Genomic DNA, 18,224 nt, shown 5'->3' with positions numbered 1-18,224 from the left:
CGGTGAACTCATTGCCCGTTACCCCTTTCAGTATCAGCCTCGGATACGCCCGCCCTTGGCAACGTCTTCGCCCCTTCGGACAGGGTACAAGCAACAAGGCCAACCGTCTGTAAAGTTTATGTTGTTTTACGACCCGCTTTTGACCTATCATTTGCCTGAAGAATGGGTTCCTGGCAATTGCACCTCGGTTGAGGATCAGTCAAGCATTCAACAACTAGGGAGTCCCCGGTGTCTGTTGTCCACAATAGATGAAACTGAGATTGCTCATGCCTACTTGAGAATAGTAACCACCGTCGTCCTCCGCACTACTCCAATGGTGCTTTTTGTAAGCGAGTTGCAAAACACTAGTCCCAACTCCGGAGCTGGCTACCTGCCACCTCACCTGCATTCGGCTTGGGAAACCCGGGGAGACTCAAGAAACGTCAGGCCACATCCAGCGCACCAGCAAAAACGTTAGGGCACGAATTCTCCACCCATGCAAAACAACCTGCGACGTCGCCCACACCGATATAGGGTTGCAATTCTTAAGACGGTTGGGCCACACAGCCTCACATTCCTGGTATGCCGAGGCATCGAAGGCTGTCCTCGATGATCCTCCAATGCGGTCCACGAGAGACACGCCAGCGTCCCGAGGCTTCTCAGGCTCAGGCCGTCCACTCAACACGAATATAAAGCACCAACACTTCGCCATCACACCTTCCTCCGCTCCACCCGACAAGCTCGTCGCGCCGCTCACTTCTCCTCCACTTTCGTTCACCCCGAGCCCGAACCAGACGCTCATTCATTCCGTTCCATTCCACCGCCCACTCCCTCAAACCCCAGCCACCAAGGCCCCCCCCTCTCTCCATCTCCCCCCAACACAACCAGCCCGCCCGCGCGCCCCTCCACCCAAAATGAAGCCCACCACCAGCACCACCACCCTCCTCGCCGCCATCCTAGCCATCTCCTGCCCCCTCACCACCTCCCACCCCCTTCCCCAACTCAGCACGACCAGCAGCACCAGCTCCAGCAGCACCAGCGCCACCCAACAAAACGGCATCACCTCCCCCAGCACCGGCAGCAACGCCTGCACCGCGACCACCCTCATCTTCGCGCGCGGCACCTTCGAGCTCTCCAACATGGGCTCCATCGTCGGGCCCTCGCTCGCGTCCGACCTCGCCAAACTGCTTTCCTCCTCTTCCACCAACAACCAACTCACCATCCAAGGCGTCAACTACGCCGCCGACGTCGCCGGCATCTTCGCCGAGATCACGGGCGGCACGGGGACGGCGGCGATGGTGGCGGAGGCGCGGGCGGTGATGCAGAAATGTCCGGACACGAAGGTGGTGCTGAGCGGGTACAGTCAGGGGGCGATGGTGGTGCATAATGCGGTGAAGGCGCTGAAGGGGGATGGGGTGGAGATGGGGAGGGTGGCGGCGGCGGTGACGTTTGGGGATCCGTTCAAGAGCGTGGCGTTGGAGGGGGTGGATAAGGCGCGGTTCAAGACGTTTTGCGCGACGGTGAGTTTTGCCTTTTTTTTTGGGCTTTTTGGTTTTTTGGTTTTTGGCGAGGGCAACGGAACTAACGGCTGGGCTTTTCACAGGGCGATCCGGTTTGCGGGCTTGGTGGCGTCAGTGCGCTTACTAGCATGGTCTCCTCGGGCGGAGACCAGTCGAGCAGCACGTTGAGCCACTTGGGTTATGGCGCCGATGCCCCGGCGGCGGCGAAGTTCATTCAAGAACAGCTCAGCGCTTGAGTCGTCTCGATGAGTTTTGCTGTGGGAAGTTGGGTCAGAAGGCGCGCTTGGGACTGTTTATTTGTACTTGATGGCTGCGCCACCGTGTGGGCATGGCAGTTTTCGTTCGACTGTACACTTTTATCGCATTCGGAGCGAATATGATACGTTCAAAGCTCCAAGTGTGAGTGCAACTGTGAAGTGAAGTGCCTATCTTGGTGGGCATGAATACACCCAGTGGTCAGCTATGTACTTTGCGAGGGGAATAGGGTGAGTGCTACGGGATTTTAGCTTAACAAAACTTTGAATGAAGTCTGATCAATATGCCTTTTTCAACCTCGGAGTGCAACCGCTGTAGGTCCAAAGAATGGCATTTGACAATTTGAGAGACTAAGGGAGTAAGAATGGAGCGAAGCAATTCTGTCACGCTGAGAGAACCACCCAGCCGCGGCGTGTGCCCTTAGTCTGCTACCAGAAGCATCACACTCTTTCAGCCATATCGTCGATCCTCCTCTCATGTGACTCATCCATTGTCCTTACGTTTGGTGGACTCACGTCGACAATGGGACTCAACACACCCATCAGAGTGGTAACCTGCTGCACCCGAGGAATGGCAAGAGGAGTCGTCCGTTCGACATCACCCTTCCGCACACCTTTAAGGATGCCGACTCCACTGACATATGCTTCACCAGTCTCCTTTGCATGCTTCTTCTTCATACGGTCCTTTGCTAGAGCGACCGAATCACGATGAGACCATTGGTTGCTCATGGGAAACTCGTCGGGAGTGCGTTCCGACATGAGAACAACCGAGTCGCGGTGGTTGGCGAGAAGAGACGTGGCATTGTCGGACATGTCGGAAGTGTTTGAGAGACTCGACGCAGAGCGAGCTTGTTCCCTGAGACTATCCGAAGGCGCTAGAAGTTTGTTGGGCCGAGGGCTGTAGTATCCACCTGTCAAGAGGAGATCATCGTTGACCCGAAGCTGATGCGGCACGGCAAGGGCGTCGAAAACATCATCTCCGTGCTGCTGTCGAGGGCTGGTTTCGTCAGAAGACGGAGAAGACGAATCGGAATGTAGACGGCCGCCGTATGAAGGTGAAGCTCTGCCTGCACACTCTGTCTCTGTTTCGCTGCCGCGCCGGGAAGCCAAGGCGGAAGAGCCCGGAGTATCGTCTTTGGAGTTTGGTGGAGCCATGAAAAGGGCATTGCTATCGTCTTCCATGGCGAAGACAGAGTCGTAATCATCCTGGTATACCTCAACGTAAGGTTGGAAGTGAGGGTGGCTCCTGCTCTTGTCGAGAGCAGTACATTCCCGCGCTGCAAAGGACCATTCTTCCAGTTTCGTATTGACTCGGTCAAGACCAGTGGGGGGTTCTGTTTGCGAAGCGTTTTCTTCAGGGCTGACCGATGTGGAATCCACATCAGAACTGTCCAGGTGATGAGAAGGTGGCTCATCCCAAAGAACATGGTAAGAGCCATGTGCGGATTCAATCAAGTGCATGCTTGGGCTAGGAGCTGCTTGGCCTGGTGTGAGGCGCCTATTTCCCTCGCCGGAAGGAACCTTGACTACATGAACATCGGTCAAAGTGATGGCGGTATCTGCACAAGCGCTTTTCACCGATGCAGCAGATGAGCTTGAAGGACTGTCGTGATCAGATGAAGAGGAAGCATTTGCCCTTGTCGATGATGACCTTCGATAGGTGCAGAGGTGAAGCGACGGTGTGCAACAACGATGGAGTTGATTCTGACTGGAGGAACTGACAGCGCTGGCGTCGGATGTAGCTGGAGAGCTGGACGACGAACGGGCACCAAGGACCTCGGGAGCCGAACACAAGGAGCCGACACTTTCCTCTGAAGGCGTTTTTTCAGGTAAAACGTCTTGAGACTGAGCACGAGGTTTGATATGGTGACCGACACGGCGCAAAAGAGACTCGGCACTGGAGTCTCTCGGTGTGTGCGAATCCCTCGAGCGAGGTCGAGCGAGCCACAGAAGGGTAGAGGAGCGTCTCCGGACAAGGCCAGGGGCGGTGCGAACTCGACGGATTGAGCTTCCACCGGAAGGTTTTCGAAGGGGCTCCCGGTAGGTGGTCTTGCGCTGTTTGGCCTTGTCGATGAAAGTCTCCAGTCGCTTTATCCTTCGGTCCCGAGTGACTGGATCAGCAGAGGCCGAGCACTGCCGGACAGGCCAGTGAGGTCTGGTCTCATCCGACATGGTCCTGGGAAGATACTCGCGATTGTCAACCGTAAGCAGAGGGGAGGTATCGCTGTCAATCGCTGGGGCAGAAGCAGCGCGCTCTTCCCATCCGGTGACCTCCAGGGGAGGTTCCGCAACCGGCGACGCCATCGAACGACCCGCTTTCCCCTGGCGCTGCTTCTTCCACGACGAAGGATGGAAGGGATAAGAGGAACGGTAGACTCCAATGTCGGCTAGCGACAGAAAGCCTGGGGCAAGACGTTGAGGATCTGGAGGTTGGGATTAAGTGATGCAACAATGAGTTTCAAGCCAGGGTGGGGAGAAGCACAGGCGAAGGGAAGGGCCAGCAAAAGAGATTGATGACATTGTAACGCCAAAAGGAAGGCTCGTTGCTCGACCGTGACCAGCGCCTTCGTTATCTCTCGTTCCTGCAGGGCAGCCCGACACCCGCGCGACTTCCGCAGCTCGTCGGGTGTCACGTTGGACATTCATCTGGCCAACATGCTCGCTAGTCGCGATACCAGCATCGGATAGATGATGCACACCAACTCCATGGCGCAAAAGTCGTCTGCGTGACAGTGCAGCAATGGCAGCGTCGGCGGTGGAGGTGACAGGCGACGGGGCGGCGGCAGCTGCGGGTCTGGCGTGTGGGGAAAAAGTGGGAGCTCGGGCCACGCCCTTCGATCTCACCAGCTGGCATCCGCCCTCCCCCAAAAGCATCCCCAGATTGTCCCCCTTCCGCTGCTCAACCCGCCCCAAAATGAGGAGCACATCTCTCGACGCCCTCCTGCTCCTCGGCACCGCCCTCGCCCCCGCCGTCTCCGCCGCCGAGTCGGCGCGGCCGCGGGGCGTCGGCCCCGAATGTATGTAAACACCTCGCCGCTGCACTGCTGCAGTCCCGCCTCTACGCAAGCCACCACTCCGCCATATGCCATTGACTCACACCCCCGCCTCGAGCAGTCGCCAAATTCTACAAAGATGCCGACAAATTCACCTGCATCTCCAACCCGGCCATCACCCTCTCCGTCGCGCAGGTCAACGACGACTACTGCGACTGCCCCGACGGCTCCGACGAGCCCGGCACCGCCGCGTGCTCCTACCTGTCGCCCTCGTCGCCGCGGCACGCCTCGAGCCCCAACGCCGAGGACCCGAACATCACGCTGGCGCTGCCGGGCTTCTACTGCAAGAACAAGGGCCACCAGCCCGGCTACCTGCCGTACACGGCCGTCAACGACGGCATCTGCGACTACGACCGGTGCTGCGACGGCAGCGACGAGTGGGACGGCGTCGGTGGCGTGCGCTGCGAGGACCGCTGCACGCAGATCGGCGCCGAGTGGCGCAGGCAGGACGAGGCCCGCCAAAAGTCTCTAGCCGCCGCCAGCCAGCGCCGCAAGGAGCTCGTCGTCGAGGCCGCCCGCCTGCGCCGGGAGGTCGAGGACCGCCTGCAGACGCTGCGCACCGAGATTGAAGGGTCCGAGATGAGAGTCGCGGACTTGGAGCGGGAGTTCGCCGACGTCGAGCAGCAGGAGAGGGCCAAGGCGGCGAAGCGCGGGAAGAAGGGCCAAGGCAAGTTTTCGCAGCTCGCGGGCGTCGCGAGGCAGCGGGTCGAGGACCTGCGGGATGCGTTGGCGAGGGTGCGGGGCGAGCGCGATGCCGGCCGCGAGAGGATTGCAGAGTTGGAGCAGATCTTGTCGACGTTCAAGGAGGAGTACAACCCCAACTTCAACGACGAGGGCGTCAAGCGTGCCGTCAAGGCTTGGGAAGACTACGCCGCCCGGGACAAGGGCCCTGACGGCGATGCTGCTCACGATCGGGACATCGATGAGTATCTCAAGCCTGAGATCGAAGGCCTGAACTGGGAGGACTTCGACTCCGATGAGAGCGGGAGTGACGTTTGTAAGTGCACAGGTTCCCCGAATGTCCTTAACACGCCTGACTAACCCGTACTCAGTGTACAAATTTGAGGAGCTGCTCCCCGAGTCTATCCGCCCATGGGTTGACGAGAAGCTTCGAGCGCTGCGCCAAGCCCTCGTCGACAACGGCATTTTGCCTGACGATGACTCGGCCGCTGCGGCTGGCGAGTCACAGGCAGTCAAGGACGCCAAGTCGCGTCTCACCAGCGCCGAGAACGACCTCAAGAACCAGAAGAAAGAGCTCGAGAACCACGACAGCGACCTCACCAAGGACTACGGCCCGGACGAGATCTTCCGCGCACTCAAGGGCCAGTGCGTCAGCGTCGACTCGGGCGAGTACACGTACGAGTTCTGCTACATGGACAAGACGTGGCAGAAGCCCAAGAAACGGGGCGGCAACACCAACATGGGCAACTTCGTCCGCGTCGAGACGGTCGTCGTCGACGAGGACGTCAGCCCCGACGGCAAGGGGCTGGGCTCCGGCGAGCGCGTCGCCCTCAAGTTCGAGAACGGCCAGCACTGCTGGAACGGCCCGAGCCGGTCGACCACGGTCATTTTGGCGTGCGCCGAGAAGGACGAGATCTGGAAGGTTGCCGAAGAGGAGAAGTGCGTGTACCGCATGGAGGTCGGCTCGCCGTCCGTCTGCATCCCTGCTCAGAAGCAGAAGAAGACTGAGGAACAGCAGTCGCGCGACGAGCTATGAGAGGTTCATGACCGGAGAGAAGCACAAAGCTGACGGAAGAAAAAGCTGATGAAGCGCGGCTACCTAGAAGGTGACTGATAGATGGTAGGGCTGTTGTCGATATGCTACTTGTACTTTCTTGGCGCTTTTGGCGGAGCGGGTTGTCATTCTCTTGTACGCGCACGAATTTGTCACGAACAGAAAAAAAAACATCGCCTTGGTGTGGTTTCATGTCCCGCTATGACGCTTTGAAGATTGCATCACGAAGCTTAATTGCGAGAGAAAGAGAGTCATACTCACCATTTGCCACGCGACCAAACCTCCGTGCCTTACTCACACCCGTGATACGAGCAGCGCAATTAATCCAACGGCGTTATCCACCCACTCACGATACGCAGCCAGGATACACCGTCAGAGCCACACGGAGTCCAATACGATCATGCCTGCCCTAACCCAGCAACGACCAGGTTTCCTCGGGACCTTTTTTTTTTTCGCGCCCTACAGCAAACCATTATGAGACGGAGTGGGAGGGGGCGAAGCGAACACTACTAGCTACCCATCACTACCTACGCATCCATACTGTTGACTACCTACCTCTACTTTCCCACTCACCTCCCCCTCAGCCCGGACGAACAACGAACACGGGCCCTTCCGTCCGTCCATCTAGGCACTCGACAGGCTTTCTCGTATTCAATGACGTTTTGCCCCCCACCCCACACAGAGTCTAGAGCGAGCGAAGCCACACACACGAGTTTACCCATCCGAGCGCGATCGATCCCCGTCCGTTCGCCCACCCGCTCGTTGATCGTCTCGTGGCGTTTGCCCGCGTGTGTGCGCTGGAAGGAGCCGTTGGTGATGAGGTAATTTGCTTGAATGAGTAGGTATGTACTTGGCGGCGCGGCGGGGCGGCGGGCGGCGCGGCGCGGCGCGGCGCTCTCGCTTTTGTTGGCTTGTGGTGTGATGTGTTGTGTTGTGGAGGGGTGGGAAGTACCTAGGTGGTGTGTATGTATGGTAGGCGTGAGTACCTAGGTGGGTGTGTAGAAGCAGCGCTGTTTTTGGATTGGCTGGTAGGCGCGTAGTGATGCATAGCTAGGGGATTATTGGAGGCCGCGCGATGGATGTGCCGGGGGGTGTATGTATGTGGATCGTTGGGATGACGGGTCATTGCGTGCGCGCATTGTGTGATGGGCTGTGCAGTGCCGTGTAGGAGATCGATCGTTGAGCGGAGATCGTGGTGGACATGTAACTGCGCTCCTCTAGGTATTATTATGCGCCCCGACTCGCATGGAGAGCTCGATCCGTTTGCACAGAGAATAGAGAATGTCCTATAGTCCGCGTCCATACCGCGACCGGCTAGCAATGTGTTTTCCCCGACCAATCAGCTGGTTGGTAGGTACTGTGTAACAGCCAGCAAGCTTGCTCCTACCTACCTACCTACTTCCCTACGTCTCGGACGCTTGCTCGGCCTGCGCCTTCGCGTAGTGCTGCTGGATGGGTGGGTGCGCTAGATCCTACTTGTTTGGCCAACCGTCGACGCTAGCCGCCGAACGCAGCCCTATGGTCATGTTTTTTCTTTTCTTTTCTTCTAGCGGGGTGGGTGGTGAGATGGTGCGGGCGTAGCGCGTGCAGTAGCGTTGGGTACGCTTGCGTGCAAGTACTCCGCCGGCGGCCGCCGGTACCTGCAGGAACGCATGCGCACCGAACCGTGGGTCTTGTCGGAGGGTTTTGACGGGCAAGGCCAAATTTTTCTTCTTGGAGATTCTGTGGGTGGGTGATGAGGGACTTTTTTTGCTGGTTCAAAGTGGGGCGGGCGATGCACGGAATAGCTTCCGTTGTTTCAGGATAGAGTTTTTTTTCCTACATTTTTTTTTCTTTTTATTGAATGCGACGGAGTGATCCGTGTTGCGCAGACAATCCGGTGGTGCTTCAATATAGGCGTTGACTTGATCTTAACGGATAGAAGGAAAGAAGCTTTTCGTTTGCATGCTGATCTGAGCGGGTGTCTGACGATAAGTGTCGATCTGTTGCTAAGAAAAGACTATATGGACCACAATCTGGTAGGGGCCGCGCGTAGACATTCCACTTGTTCATCTGTTTGCTATTTGTTGTGGATCTGCGAGGGGGCGGGTACACCCTGATGTGCGGGTGGATGTTCCAAGAGCATCTAATTCACTTCCGGAAACCATCAAAGTGAAGCTTGACGACATGATAAAGGACATATCGATGCGACGTCACCCGATGAACTGCCAACATTGCATGTACATAACTCATGATTCACGGAGGGCGGACCGAAAAACCTGGTGGAGAAATGGCAGATGAGATGAGTGGTGGTACTAATAAGCAGTCAGGTTCTGGGCATGCAAGGTTACGGGGCAGCATCATAATAGTGAAACGACCAGAATGACGCATTCGACGTCGTGCATGCGGTTGCTGCTGGAGCCGTGGATAGATTGATCATGACTTCGACATGAGATCACGGGACGGAGACGGCCACGATGGTAAGGCGCTCCGATGGTCATGATTCTAGGCCAGCCATCCGCGCTTCCCCGGCCAAGCATCTACGTCAAACCGTTGGTCCTGACGGCAACGGGGCGAACGGGGCGGTGGCTTTGGCGGGCACTTAAAGTGGGCTGGGCGAGAGCGGTCGTATCGACCACGAGTCAGGACAGAGAGATGCTGAAGCAGGCTAGGTAGACGGAGAGGTGGCGCTTTATGCTTTGCGCTGCAACTCCCGAACTGCAAGGCGATGGTGTAATCAAAGAGGTAGTACCTGTGTAAGCCGTCGGCATTGAAGTGACTTCGGCAAGGGGGCTCGAGCAGCGAACCATCATCCTGCATGCGTCTACTGTGTACTGCACACGCCTTGGCACGGTTATGCACGCGTGAGCTGAGGCGTGAGGCGCACCAGCTGACAAGAGAGACGCCACGATGATGGCGGCGGCGTCGCGTGTGGACGGTCTTGTCTCTGGGATCATGGCTGTCGCAGACCCCGCGCTCCTGTCTCACGATGCCACCAAAGCAAATCTTAGGGGCGCCGGCTCGGCGGGCCACCGCACCGCCCACAGCAGCTTTCGCTCCTTCGTCCTCCCGCTGCGTGTGTTCGCGCCAGGTTTGTTTCGACGGCGGATTCGCCACCGCAGTGTCCAGTGCGTGCAATAAGCGTGCTGTGAGGCTGCGGGCTGCTATAGGGGAGGCGCCGAAATAGGAGATCATCCTCGGGTACAGGACCGAGGCCGGCATGTTCCGCACGTCGAACCGGCCAAAAAGGGCAGAGACCGAGCCAATTGGAGCTAGAAAGGGGATTCGGATGAAGAAGAAGAGACGAGCTGCGAGTGTGGTGACTTGAGGTGGTTGCCTGAACGGGTTCAGCACTAGCGAGCAGCTGATCCGATCAGGCAATCTGCCCCGCCGACGGTCTTTGTAGTGTCCTGTCAGTGCAACGGCGCTGCTCCACACGTCTCGGCGCCGCTAACATGGAATGGCAGACAGAGTCTTTGGTTCGGCGCTGCGCTGCGGTGCCTGGGGTGCTGACGGTGCGGAGGACCCTCTGCCCGGGCTTGGCCGGGCGAGGAGCAGGATCTGGGACCCAAACTTTGATGACAAGGACAGCTATGTGACAATTGACTAGTACGAGGGTGAAGAATAGACAGCTGGGGCGGGAGGGCTCGGAGATCAGCGCCGACGGGAGAAAAGTTCATATATATGAGTGACGTTGCAGGGTGATTAAGGCCGTGGTCTGGACGGGGTGCCTGGTGTTGCGAGAGCGGGCTTTCTGAGCGGGCTTTCTGAGCGGGCTGCCCCTCAGCGGGAGATCCACTAGGACTCTTTGCAGCGTGGCCGGGGGGCCCATGCGTGTCGCACGCCGGATATTGAGGCGGGCGCGACACTTGAAACAGGCAGCTGGCGAATGGCCGCGCAGCCATGTGGTCCCAGGGCGGCAGCGTGGAAGCAGCGTGCCCGGCGCCATCGCAGCGAGCGTTGTGAGCCAGCGCAGCCCGGCATCCGCGCAGCCTGTCAGACGGTGACCCTGACCGAGCCTCGATGGCAGTTTCAGGCAGGAGTCCGCCGCAGCGGCAGCTGGGCCAGGATTGCCGGGAGCGCGCGATTGGCGTCGCGGTGCGCGCCGTGCTGCTCGAATCACTTCGTGGCCGTTGGTGGTCGCCGTCTCTTAGGTTGTTCGCAGCCCAATAATAATAGGTAATGCAGGTGCGTATGCAGCCCCCGCCCGCAGCCGCCGTACCTGGCCCTTAACCCCTTCCGGCTGACAGCTTCGCAGAGATAGCGATCACCTCTACCGCCGAGCTCCCCCGCGGCTCTCGGCCAGCGCACCGTGCAGCGCTGCAGCCCGGGTTGGTGCTGGTCTGTATCCGTACGCTGGCTCTGTTGGCGACGCGCCCCCCTGCTTGCACCGCCGGCCGTGTGGGCTTGTCGGCTTGCGGCTGGGATGCAGCCGCGGGAGTGGTCAGTCGCCGCCGGTGCGGGCCAGGGCCTTGCCTCGCGTACACGCCCCGACCGGCCAACTGATCTTCTCCTGTACAATAGTCTTCCTTCTAGCTGGCGATCCGTGGCCGCACTCGTCGTCCGCCCGCGCCCGACTCGCCCGCTCTCAGCCCGTCCGCCCGTCGTCTCGGCGTTGCTCGCCCATGCATGATGCCAGTGCTGCGCCGACTGCCCGCGCGGCATGCTGCTTTGGGCGTGCGGGCGCGAGTCAACCAACGCCAAACATTGTCGTCGGCGGCTCAAGCTCGCCCCGCGCCTCCAGTTGGCGCCCGTGAGCCCGTGAGCCCGATCGGCCGCGTGCCATCTAGTGCGGTATGCTGGTTGATGTGGAAATTGTGACATTGTCTTGCCAGCGACCCCCTTGCAGGGCCGTGCTCAAATTGCCCTCCTCCACCCTGCGCGCCCGCCCGCCGCTGGCCCCGTCGTTTGCCCGCGAGCTGCTGCGCTGCCGCTGCTGCATCCAGCACCTCTTTCTTTTTTTTGCCGCCCTGCGCTGGCCGACCAGAGGTCCTCGCGCGTCTTCGCTTCACCAGCTCCCCCAAGTTCCCAGCGCCGCCTGCCACCGCCCAAGCCGACGGCGAGAGATCAGGAGCCCGCCCTCCTCCCAGCGCACATCCATTCATTTCGTGCATTCCGCCGCTGTTGCCCGGCCGTCAATCCCCGATTATTTGATTGCGCCACACCCGAACACCACGCCAGGACATATCCACAGCCCTGCGCCGCCGCGTGCGCTCCCGAACCACCACCTCACCACCGCCCGCACCACCCGCTCCCTTTGCTGCCCCAAACAGCGTCCGCTCGTTCAGCCCCGGCCCCGCCCTCCACCACCCTCTCGTCCCACCTCTCACCCCGGAAAGAAGCATATCGCACTCGTCTCACTTCGCATTATTCTGCATGGCCGCTGCAGTGCAACGTCACGCTCTCTACAACTAAACACCTCGCCGAGGAAGGACGCGTCCTGCAGGTACGTCGATCTCTCACGGCCACATCATAAGCCACCCCGGTCGTCCTTCCGCCCAGCCCTGCCTGCCGCGCCGCCTGCCGCCCGCCTGTCCTGCCCGCCCCAACGCTGCTGACCATTCGCCTAGCTCGCGCGCCGCGCTGCGTTGTCAAGAGTCGACCTTGGGGATCCATTGAGCCCTCTCACTCGTACGTACACCTTCCGCCATGGATCGGCCGCCGCGGGTGTCGTCGTCCCTCTCGGACGCCGGCTCATCGAGTTCCACCAGCTCATCGCGGAGCAGACTATCTCTGTCCAGCATACGCAAGACTAACCTATACAAGGCGACCATGAATCGTTTCCTCACACGCAAGAAGACCGAGGCCGCACTCGAGAGCCCCGATGGCCCGCCGCCGACAAGCAAGAAGACCAAGAAGGGCAGGAAGAATAAGGAGGAGGAGCAGCCCAAGCCGCAGCTAGACCTGTCCCAAGCTCTGCCATCGACGGACAATTTTCGGACCAGCCTCCTTATGCCCAACCTTTCGGCGCGATTCAGCATGCTCAGAGAGCAGGATGATCCAGAGTCGAAATTGGGTAAAGCAAGCGACGATAGCGTTCTGTTCTCCAAGCGCCAGTCACGGCTAACGGACTTTGGCTTTAATTCAGCAGGCTTGACGGACATCGCTGAAGTCGCTTCCATCAACGATTCCATCCGGCCTCCCTTCCTCGCCGGAAGGTCTGGCTCTATTGACTATGGTACCGATGACGGTGATTCTATCCACAGCGGAAGCGTTATGAGCCGGTCACGTCCAGGTGAAGGCAACGTCCTTTTTGGTGGCCGTCAGAAAGTCTACATGGGCAATCGAGCCCTGTACGATGATGATGTAGGCATGTCGGCATACCAGCGGATGCGGGCCGAAGAACGTCGGAAGAAGCGTGAAGAAGAGGGGTTTGAAGATGGCCAGGATGAAGAGGAGGATGAGGAGCCAGAAACCCCCGCGCACGAACTCAAGCATGCATCGTCGTTCTCCGGATCTCTTCGTCGCCGCGAAACCGCTTCTTCGACGGCGTCTGGAGCTGGCGCCCGTGCTTCCACAGCTGCAACTTCGATCGCCTCGCAGGGCGCCAATGCCATTCCACCGCCGTCGGCATCCAGCCTGGAGCGTTCCGGCACCAAGGGCAGGAGACTTTACGACCAAGGTCTCGATAGAAACTTTGGCGAGGGAAACTCCGCAATAAGCAGACTGAACTCTCTCCAGAAGCAACGGACCATGACCACTGGACGCGCGACTCCTCCGCTTACCCAAACAAGAAGTGCAACGAATCTTAGCGACCGCTTCAACCGTGGTAACCAATATCGTGCAGCCAGCCCACCGCCATCTGCGCCTTTGGCCAACATGGGAAGTTTCAAGGCAGCGATCGATGGTGATTCGCAGCAGTCAAGCCCGGTTGTCGCAACATCCTCTCCGACCAGCCCGTTCCCTCCCATCAGTCCTTTGGATGAGAATAACCCGCTCGCCTCGGCCATTCAGCCCGGAGACCGCGGCAAGGCGACTGCCATGGGCGCGTTCCAAAAGCCAGCACGGCAGTTCGATGAGACCCAGTATTTGCAACGGCAAAAGCAGATGCTGCAAGGTCGGGATACTCCGCCGCCGAGAAAACCTTCACGCTCGCCACAGAGAGCTGTTCAGGAGAGACTCAACAAATTCGAGATGAAGAGCAAGGAGCCGGAGGTGATACTCAAGCAACCTCCTGCGACGTCCAAGAACGTGTCGGACGCTCGGAAAAGACTCGACGCGCTTCGCACTGAGATCGCGGCTGATTTGGATGACCTCAGACCCTCATCCGATTCGGAAGACGAGCCTGAGAAGAAGGTCGAAGAACGTCCTGGCCGTAGCCGCTCTCGAACGAACTCCAGCAGCCTGGTGCCCTCACCTCCCAGGGTTCCAGCTTCGCCTGCGATGCCTACCGCTTTCCCCTCCCCCGTTTCGCCGCCAAAGCAGGCATTGCCTCCTACGCCGAACTCACCATCGAGGCAGAAGCCGGCTGCTAAGCCTGCTTCTCCACCCAGGAGAATCTCAGAGGACAGGATGCCTCCCGAGCCGGCGTCACCTGAACTGCCCGTGAAGAAATCAGCCTTCTCTGTTTTCCAGCGCGCGAAGCAGCAAATGCAAGCTAAGGCCAGCGATGAGCCTGCTCAGGAGAGCCCCGACAGGGGACAGATGACTTTCTTCTCCTCCCGCAACTCGAGCGACGATGAGGACGACGATGATGTACCCGAGGTCCAACCCCTACGATCTCCCGTAACTCGGACGGGGTCCAGGCCTGGGAGTAAGCCGCAAAGTCCTATTGCTTTCAGGAGCAATCAAGCTTCTTCTGCTAGCGTTTCACCGGCGCTTCGTTCGCCTCCGCCCGCGCATGAACATCCTGCGTTGCGTTCGTCTCCTAGTCTTGCGTCTCCCGCCTCGCGTGCCTCTGAGAACATGCTGCAAGCCCTCAACTCGCCGCGAGAATCAGAAGGCAAGTCGTCGGTCTCCACCATGGTCAAGTCCGACGCAACGGATCTCGACTCCCCGACTCTTGGTCCCGAAAACGGTGGGCTCAACGGCATGATTCGGCAGCACCTGCGAAACCAAAGCCAGCAAAGCGGCGTATCCTCGGAGTACGATAACGACAGGGAGGACTTTGACGACAACGACCACAGCAAATCTAGCCACTTGACGGCCGATTCTATGATTTCTGACACTCCCGGCCATTCTAGCTATAGCCACTCGAACCCTTGGGATCTGGAGGATTTGGATGGCAGTTACTATGGTGAGGCAGACAGTTTGAGCTCCGTCAGCCCCGTCGACGGGTCGAGATGTCAGACTCAACCGTTCCCCAGGCCCGGTCCCAGCGCGGTACCGCATCGCTCAGAGCCTCCAAAGGAAGAACAGTTGGACCGTGAACAAGTCGCGCCTTGGGAGCAGGAAATGAAATCCAAACACAGCAGGAATGTCAGCCATACCACTCTTGCGGAACGCGAGGCATTCCAGAAGGACCTCGAGGAAAGACAGAAGGCCATTCAGGAGGCTCTGAGGAGCAAAATGGACGAGAGCCGCTCTGGCAGCCCAACGCCGAGTATGGGTGGGGCAATGAAGGCATTCGGCATGCTTCGCAACAAGTCCAGCCGTGATACCCTCGCCGGTCGTCAGCCTGCAAGCTCCAAGGCAATCAACATGCTTGGAATGGGTGCGAACGCCAGCAGCGCTTCTCTCTCCCGGACAAGCGAGGATCATCTGAAGAGGCAACGGGAGAGACTAGCAAATAGCCCTATGCCTTCAGACGACGACTACCGCAAGGAGTTTGAGGATCGCCTGGCTCGTGGCGCTAGCGGCAATGATCACTCGAGCAAGAGCCGTTCTCCGTCGGCGAGCCGTGGAGAACGCAGCAGGTCGAACTCGACGATTTCTGCAGTGTCTGGTCGATCCCGGAGTCGTACTGGTCGGCGCGAGTCCTCGGACCAGACGCCTCCCCCTATTCCATCCCAGATGCCGAGGGGTGTTGTGCCTAGTCCTGATTCGCTGCCTTCCTCGTCGCCTGTCGTCGAGCCACCGCCGAATCCTCCGGCGCTACGCATGCGAAGCAGCAGCAGACCTTCCCCGTCTGGCTATTTCGATCAGAAGTCGCTGCACCCCATCCAGACTGGCCTAGCTAACGGTACGTCGCACATCGCACCTGCCTCGGCCGGAACCACGCCCCATGTTTCGCCTGGTTTCGCTCCAGGTCGCTCGCCCGTTGCTCCGGGAAGCAAGTCTGCGGGCCACAGCCCCGGTATCGCTCCAATGGCAGCGAAGGCCGCCACTTTCGCCGCGCACTCGAACCATTCCTCTCCGGCGATCGCCTCAGCGCCTCCGCCCCGTCGCATTGTTGGTGTTCCTCCGGAGCGCAAGAAGTCTATTGCCAAATCTCTCATTTCCGAGCCCTTGTTCGTTTCTTCGACTTCGGTGGTCGACACGATTGAGCTCCCGGCGGGTGCTTCCCTGAAGAATGGCATGGGCGAGGGAGCGCCTCCTTTGCCTCCGATTAACCCCATGCGCCGGCGTTTCGGCTTTGGTCGTTCCGACTCCTCCAGCACCACGACCTCGGATGGCAGGCCCAGCACCGAAGATGGAGACAGCAAAAGTCGCACGAGGATGCGGAAGAGTAGCAACCCGTCGCTCTTCCGTTCTTCGAACCACAGCAACGAGGATCCGCAACCCATGAGGCCGCCTCCGGTCGAAGAAGGCGCCATGTTCTAGAGAATGAGCCGATGCGCCACGTCCTGATCTGACACCGTCCTGTACCGTCAAACCGATGACTGACTACCTTCATCTTTTTTTTTCCCCTTCATTTTCATCGCCCAATGTTTCAAAGTTGAATCAGCTCTTTTGCCTTCACTTTTCGCAAAGCGTGTATTGCACGATACCTTTTCTTCGTCGTTCAAACCGCGAGATTGGTCCTTTTCAGCAGGATGGCCCTTCGCAGGGCTGCTTCGACACACTTCAACCTTCTCCCCTTCTGATACAATGTTCGTTATTCGCTTCTTCTTGTAGCCTCGGAGCTGCATAATACTCTGCGGCGCATCGTCCGGAGCTTATTGCTCGACTTTTAAAACACCTGACACGCGTCTATGCGGCGTTTTTTTTTTTCGAGAGAGAGGCGGGTGATCGGGAGGAGTCTGTTTTTTTATCGTATCGAATCGGGCGCCAGCAATGTCACATCGGCCATTGAGCGGACAAGATCTCACGGTCTTTTTCTTCATTGTCTCATGGTTTTTTCTTTTCCTCTCCTAATTGCCTTGCCTTTCTCCATGCAGATCATCTGGCGCAACTTGCACTTTTGCTGGCCATCAACGCTTAAGAGAGTGAGAAAAAAGATGGTTTTAAAACGTTTTGCGTTTTTTTGTTCGTTTCTGGTATTGCAAATCGGTGCGAAAAGATGATTTTTTGGGGCAAGCCTGATTCACCCCCCCGTTGTCCATTATAACTCTGTATTGTGTTTTGTCTCTTGTTTCTTGTTTTTTTTATCTCTGTGGTGTGTGGGTGGGTGGTAGCGCGGATGGGATGGGATGGTATACAAATCGGACAGTCCCCCCCCTGCCGACGGGGGGGGTTGGGAGGTGTTTTCTCTGCTTATTTCGGGACCGGAAGGAAAGGGTGAGGGGGCGGGGACGGAAACATTTTACATGGGTATGAATGGGGAAAGGAGGGGAAACTTTCGAATGGGAAGAGGAGGAATTATACGATAGGGAAGGGAAGAAAAGGAAAGGAAACGGCGGAGTTGGTTCTCTTCAGCTCTCTCTCTCTTTCTCTTTCTTTCTTGCTCTTTTTCCCTCGCTTCCTCCTCGAACAATCACATTTGTTCTCCTCCATGTTTGTGCTGATACACGGCAATGTGTGATGTCTTCCTGCCTGCCTGCAGTTTGTGCTGTGTCGCTCCATTATGACTTATGAGATTCGTTATTACGGTGATTTGGGCGGGATATGTTGAGGCTGGTTGGCTTTTTTTGCGGACGAAAGTTTGAACTCTTTGAGGCCGATGTCGTGAAATTGTAGAGTAGGGTGTAAGAGACTGATCTTTTCACGCCCCAGCAGGGTGCTACAGCGAAGTTCGATGCTGTACGAGCGCGGCGGAGCGACATCACCCTACCGGCGAAGGTGATCAGAGGACTATTGCAAAGACAGTCGATTGGTGTTCTGCAGTAACGATGAAGTCGCACTTCGCCCCCCTTTTCGGATAACGCGCTGGAAACCATCCCAGACAAAGGATACCGGCGGTATTGGCGCGTTTCGAAAATTTTCCAGACGTTCGACGCTGGACTTTTCTGTCCTTGGCTGGCGCGCGTTTCAGGAGGCGTGCGCCTTTCGGGTAGGCATCCAATGGCCGGTTCATCGGGTTGATCGTCGGCCATATACATGAGAGCGATCGATCGCCTTCGTGCAACCACGAGGCGACGGGAAATTCCTACTGCCTCATTTTCCTACTTACGCTTGACAGTCAGGAGTCGATGAGTATTTGTGCGAGGGTGAAAAAAGCGCATTCTGGTAAGTGTGTACTCGTTGCATCATCTCCTTTTGCTCGCATCTGACAGATCTAGCTGGACGAAGGCCATTCGTGGTGAGAGATGCACGACGACGCCGAGAGCGACCCGGCCCGAGCTGGACGACGAGGATTTGCTACAGACTGAAGGCAGGTTTCTTCGTTGATGTCTCCATCGTCGACCGGCCGCCGGGCACTCAGCGAGGTCGTCGCTCAGTCCCG

The 18,224-nt window shown here is 58.2% G+C and overlaps 4 protein-coding genes across 4 annotated transcripts; 3 read left to right on the top strand and 1 right to left on the bottom strand.

The window, feature by feature from the left end:
- Positions 1–893: 893 nt before the first annotated feature.
- Positions 894–1,735, top strand: BKCO1_3300047 (cutinase; the record flags this gene model as incomplete). The annotated part of the gene is made up of 2 exons (XM_020274545.1): positions 894–1,499; positions 1,583–1,735. 2 exons carry the CDS (start codon positions 894–896, stop codon positions 1,733–1,735), a joined length of 759 nt encoding a protein of 252 aa, XP_020129344.1.
- Positions 1,736–2,194: 459 nt separating this feature from the next.
- On the bottom strand, positions 2,195–3,925 carry BKCO1_3300046 (cytokinesis protein; the record flags this gene model as incomplete). The annotated part of the gene is made up of 1 exon (XM_020274544.1): positions 2,195–3,925. One exon carries the CDS (start codon positions 3,923–3,925, stop codon positions 2,195–2,197), a length of 1,731 nt encoding a protein of 576 aa, XP_020129345.1.
- A 742-nt stretch (positions 3,926–4,667) lies between these two features.
- On the top strand, positions 4,668–6,523 carry BKCO1_3300045 (protein kinase c substrate; the record flags this gene model as incomplete). Its single annotated transcript, XM_020274543.1, has 3 exons — positions 4,668–4,770; positions 4,868–5,803; positions 5,859–6,523. 3 exons carry the CDS (start codon positions 4,668–4,670, stop codon positions 6,521–6,523), a joined length of 1,704 nt encoding a protein of 567 aa, XP_020129342.1.
- Positions 6,524–12,292: 5,769 nt separating this feature from the next.
- On the top strand, positions 12,293–16,222 carry BKCO1_3300044 (uncharacterized protein; the record flags this gene model as incomplete). Its single annotated transcript, XM_020274542.1, has 1 exon — positions 12,293–16,222. The coding sequence occupies one exon, from the start codon at positions 12,293–12,295 to the stop codon at positions 16,220–16,222; it is 3,930 nt and encodes a 1,309-aa protein (XP_020129343.1).
- Between the last annotated feature and the right edge of the window lie 2,002 nt (positions 16,223–18,224).

The sequence above is a fragment of the Diplodia corticola genome (genome assembly GCF_001883845.1).
Source record: "Diplodia corticola strain CBS 112549 chromosome Unknown scaffold33, whole genome shotgun sequence".
In the NCBI taxonomy this organism is placed as follows: Eukaryota; Fungi; Ascomycota; class Dothideomycetes; order Botryosphaeriales; family Botryosphaeriaceae; genus Diplodia; species Diplodia corticola.
The sequence above is the reverse complement of the archived record's forward strand: the minus strand, read 5'-3'. Positions and strand labels throughout refer to the sequence as shown.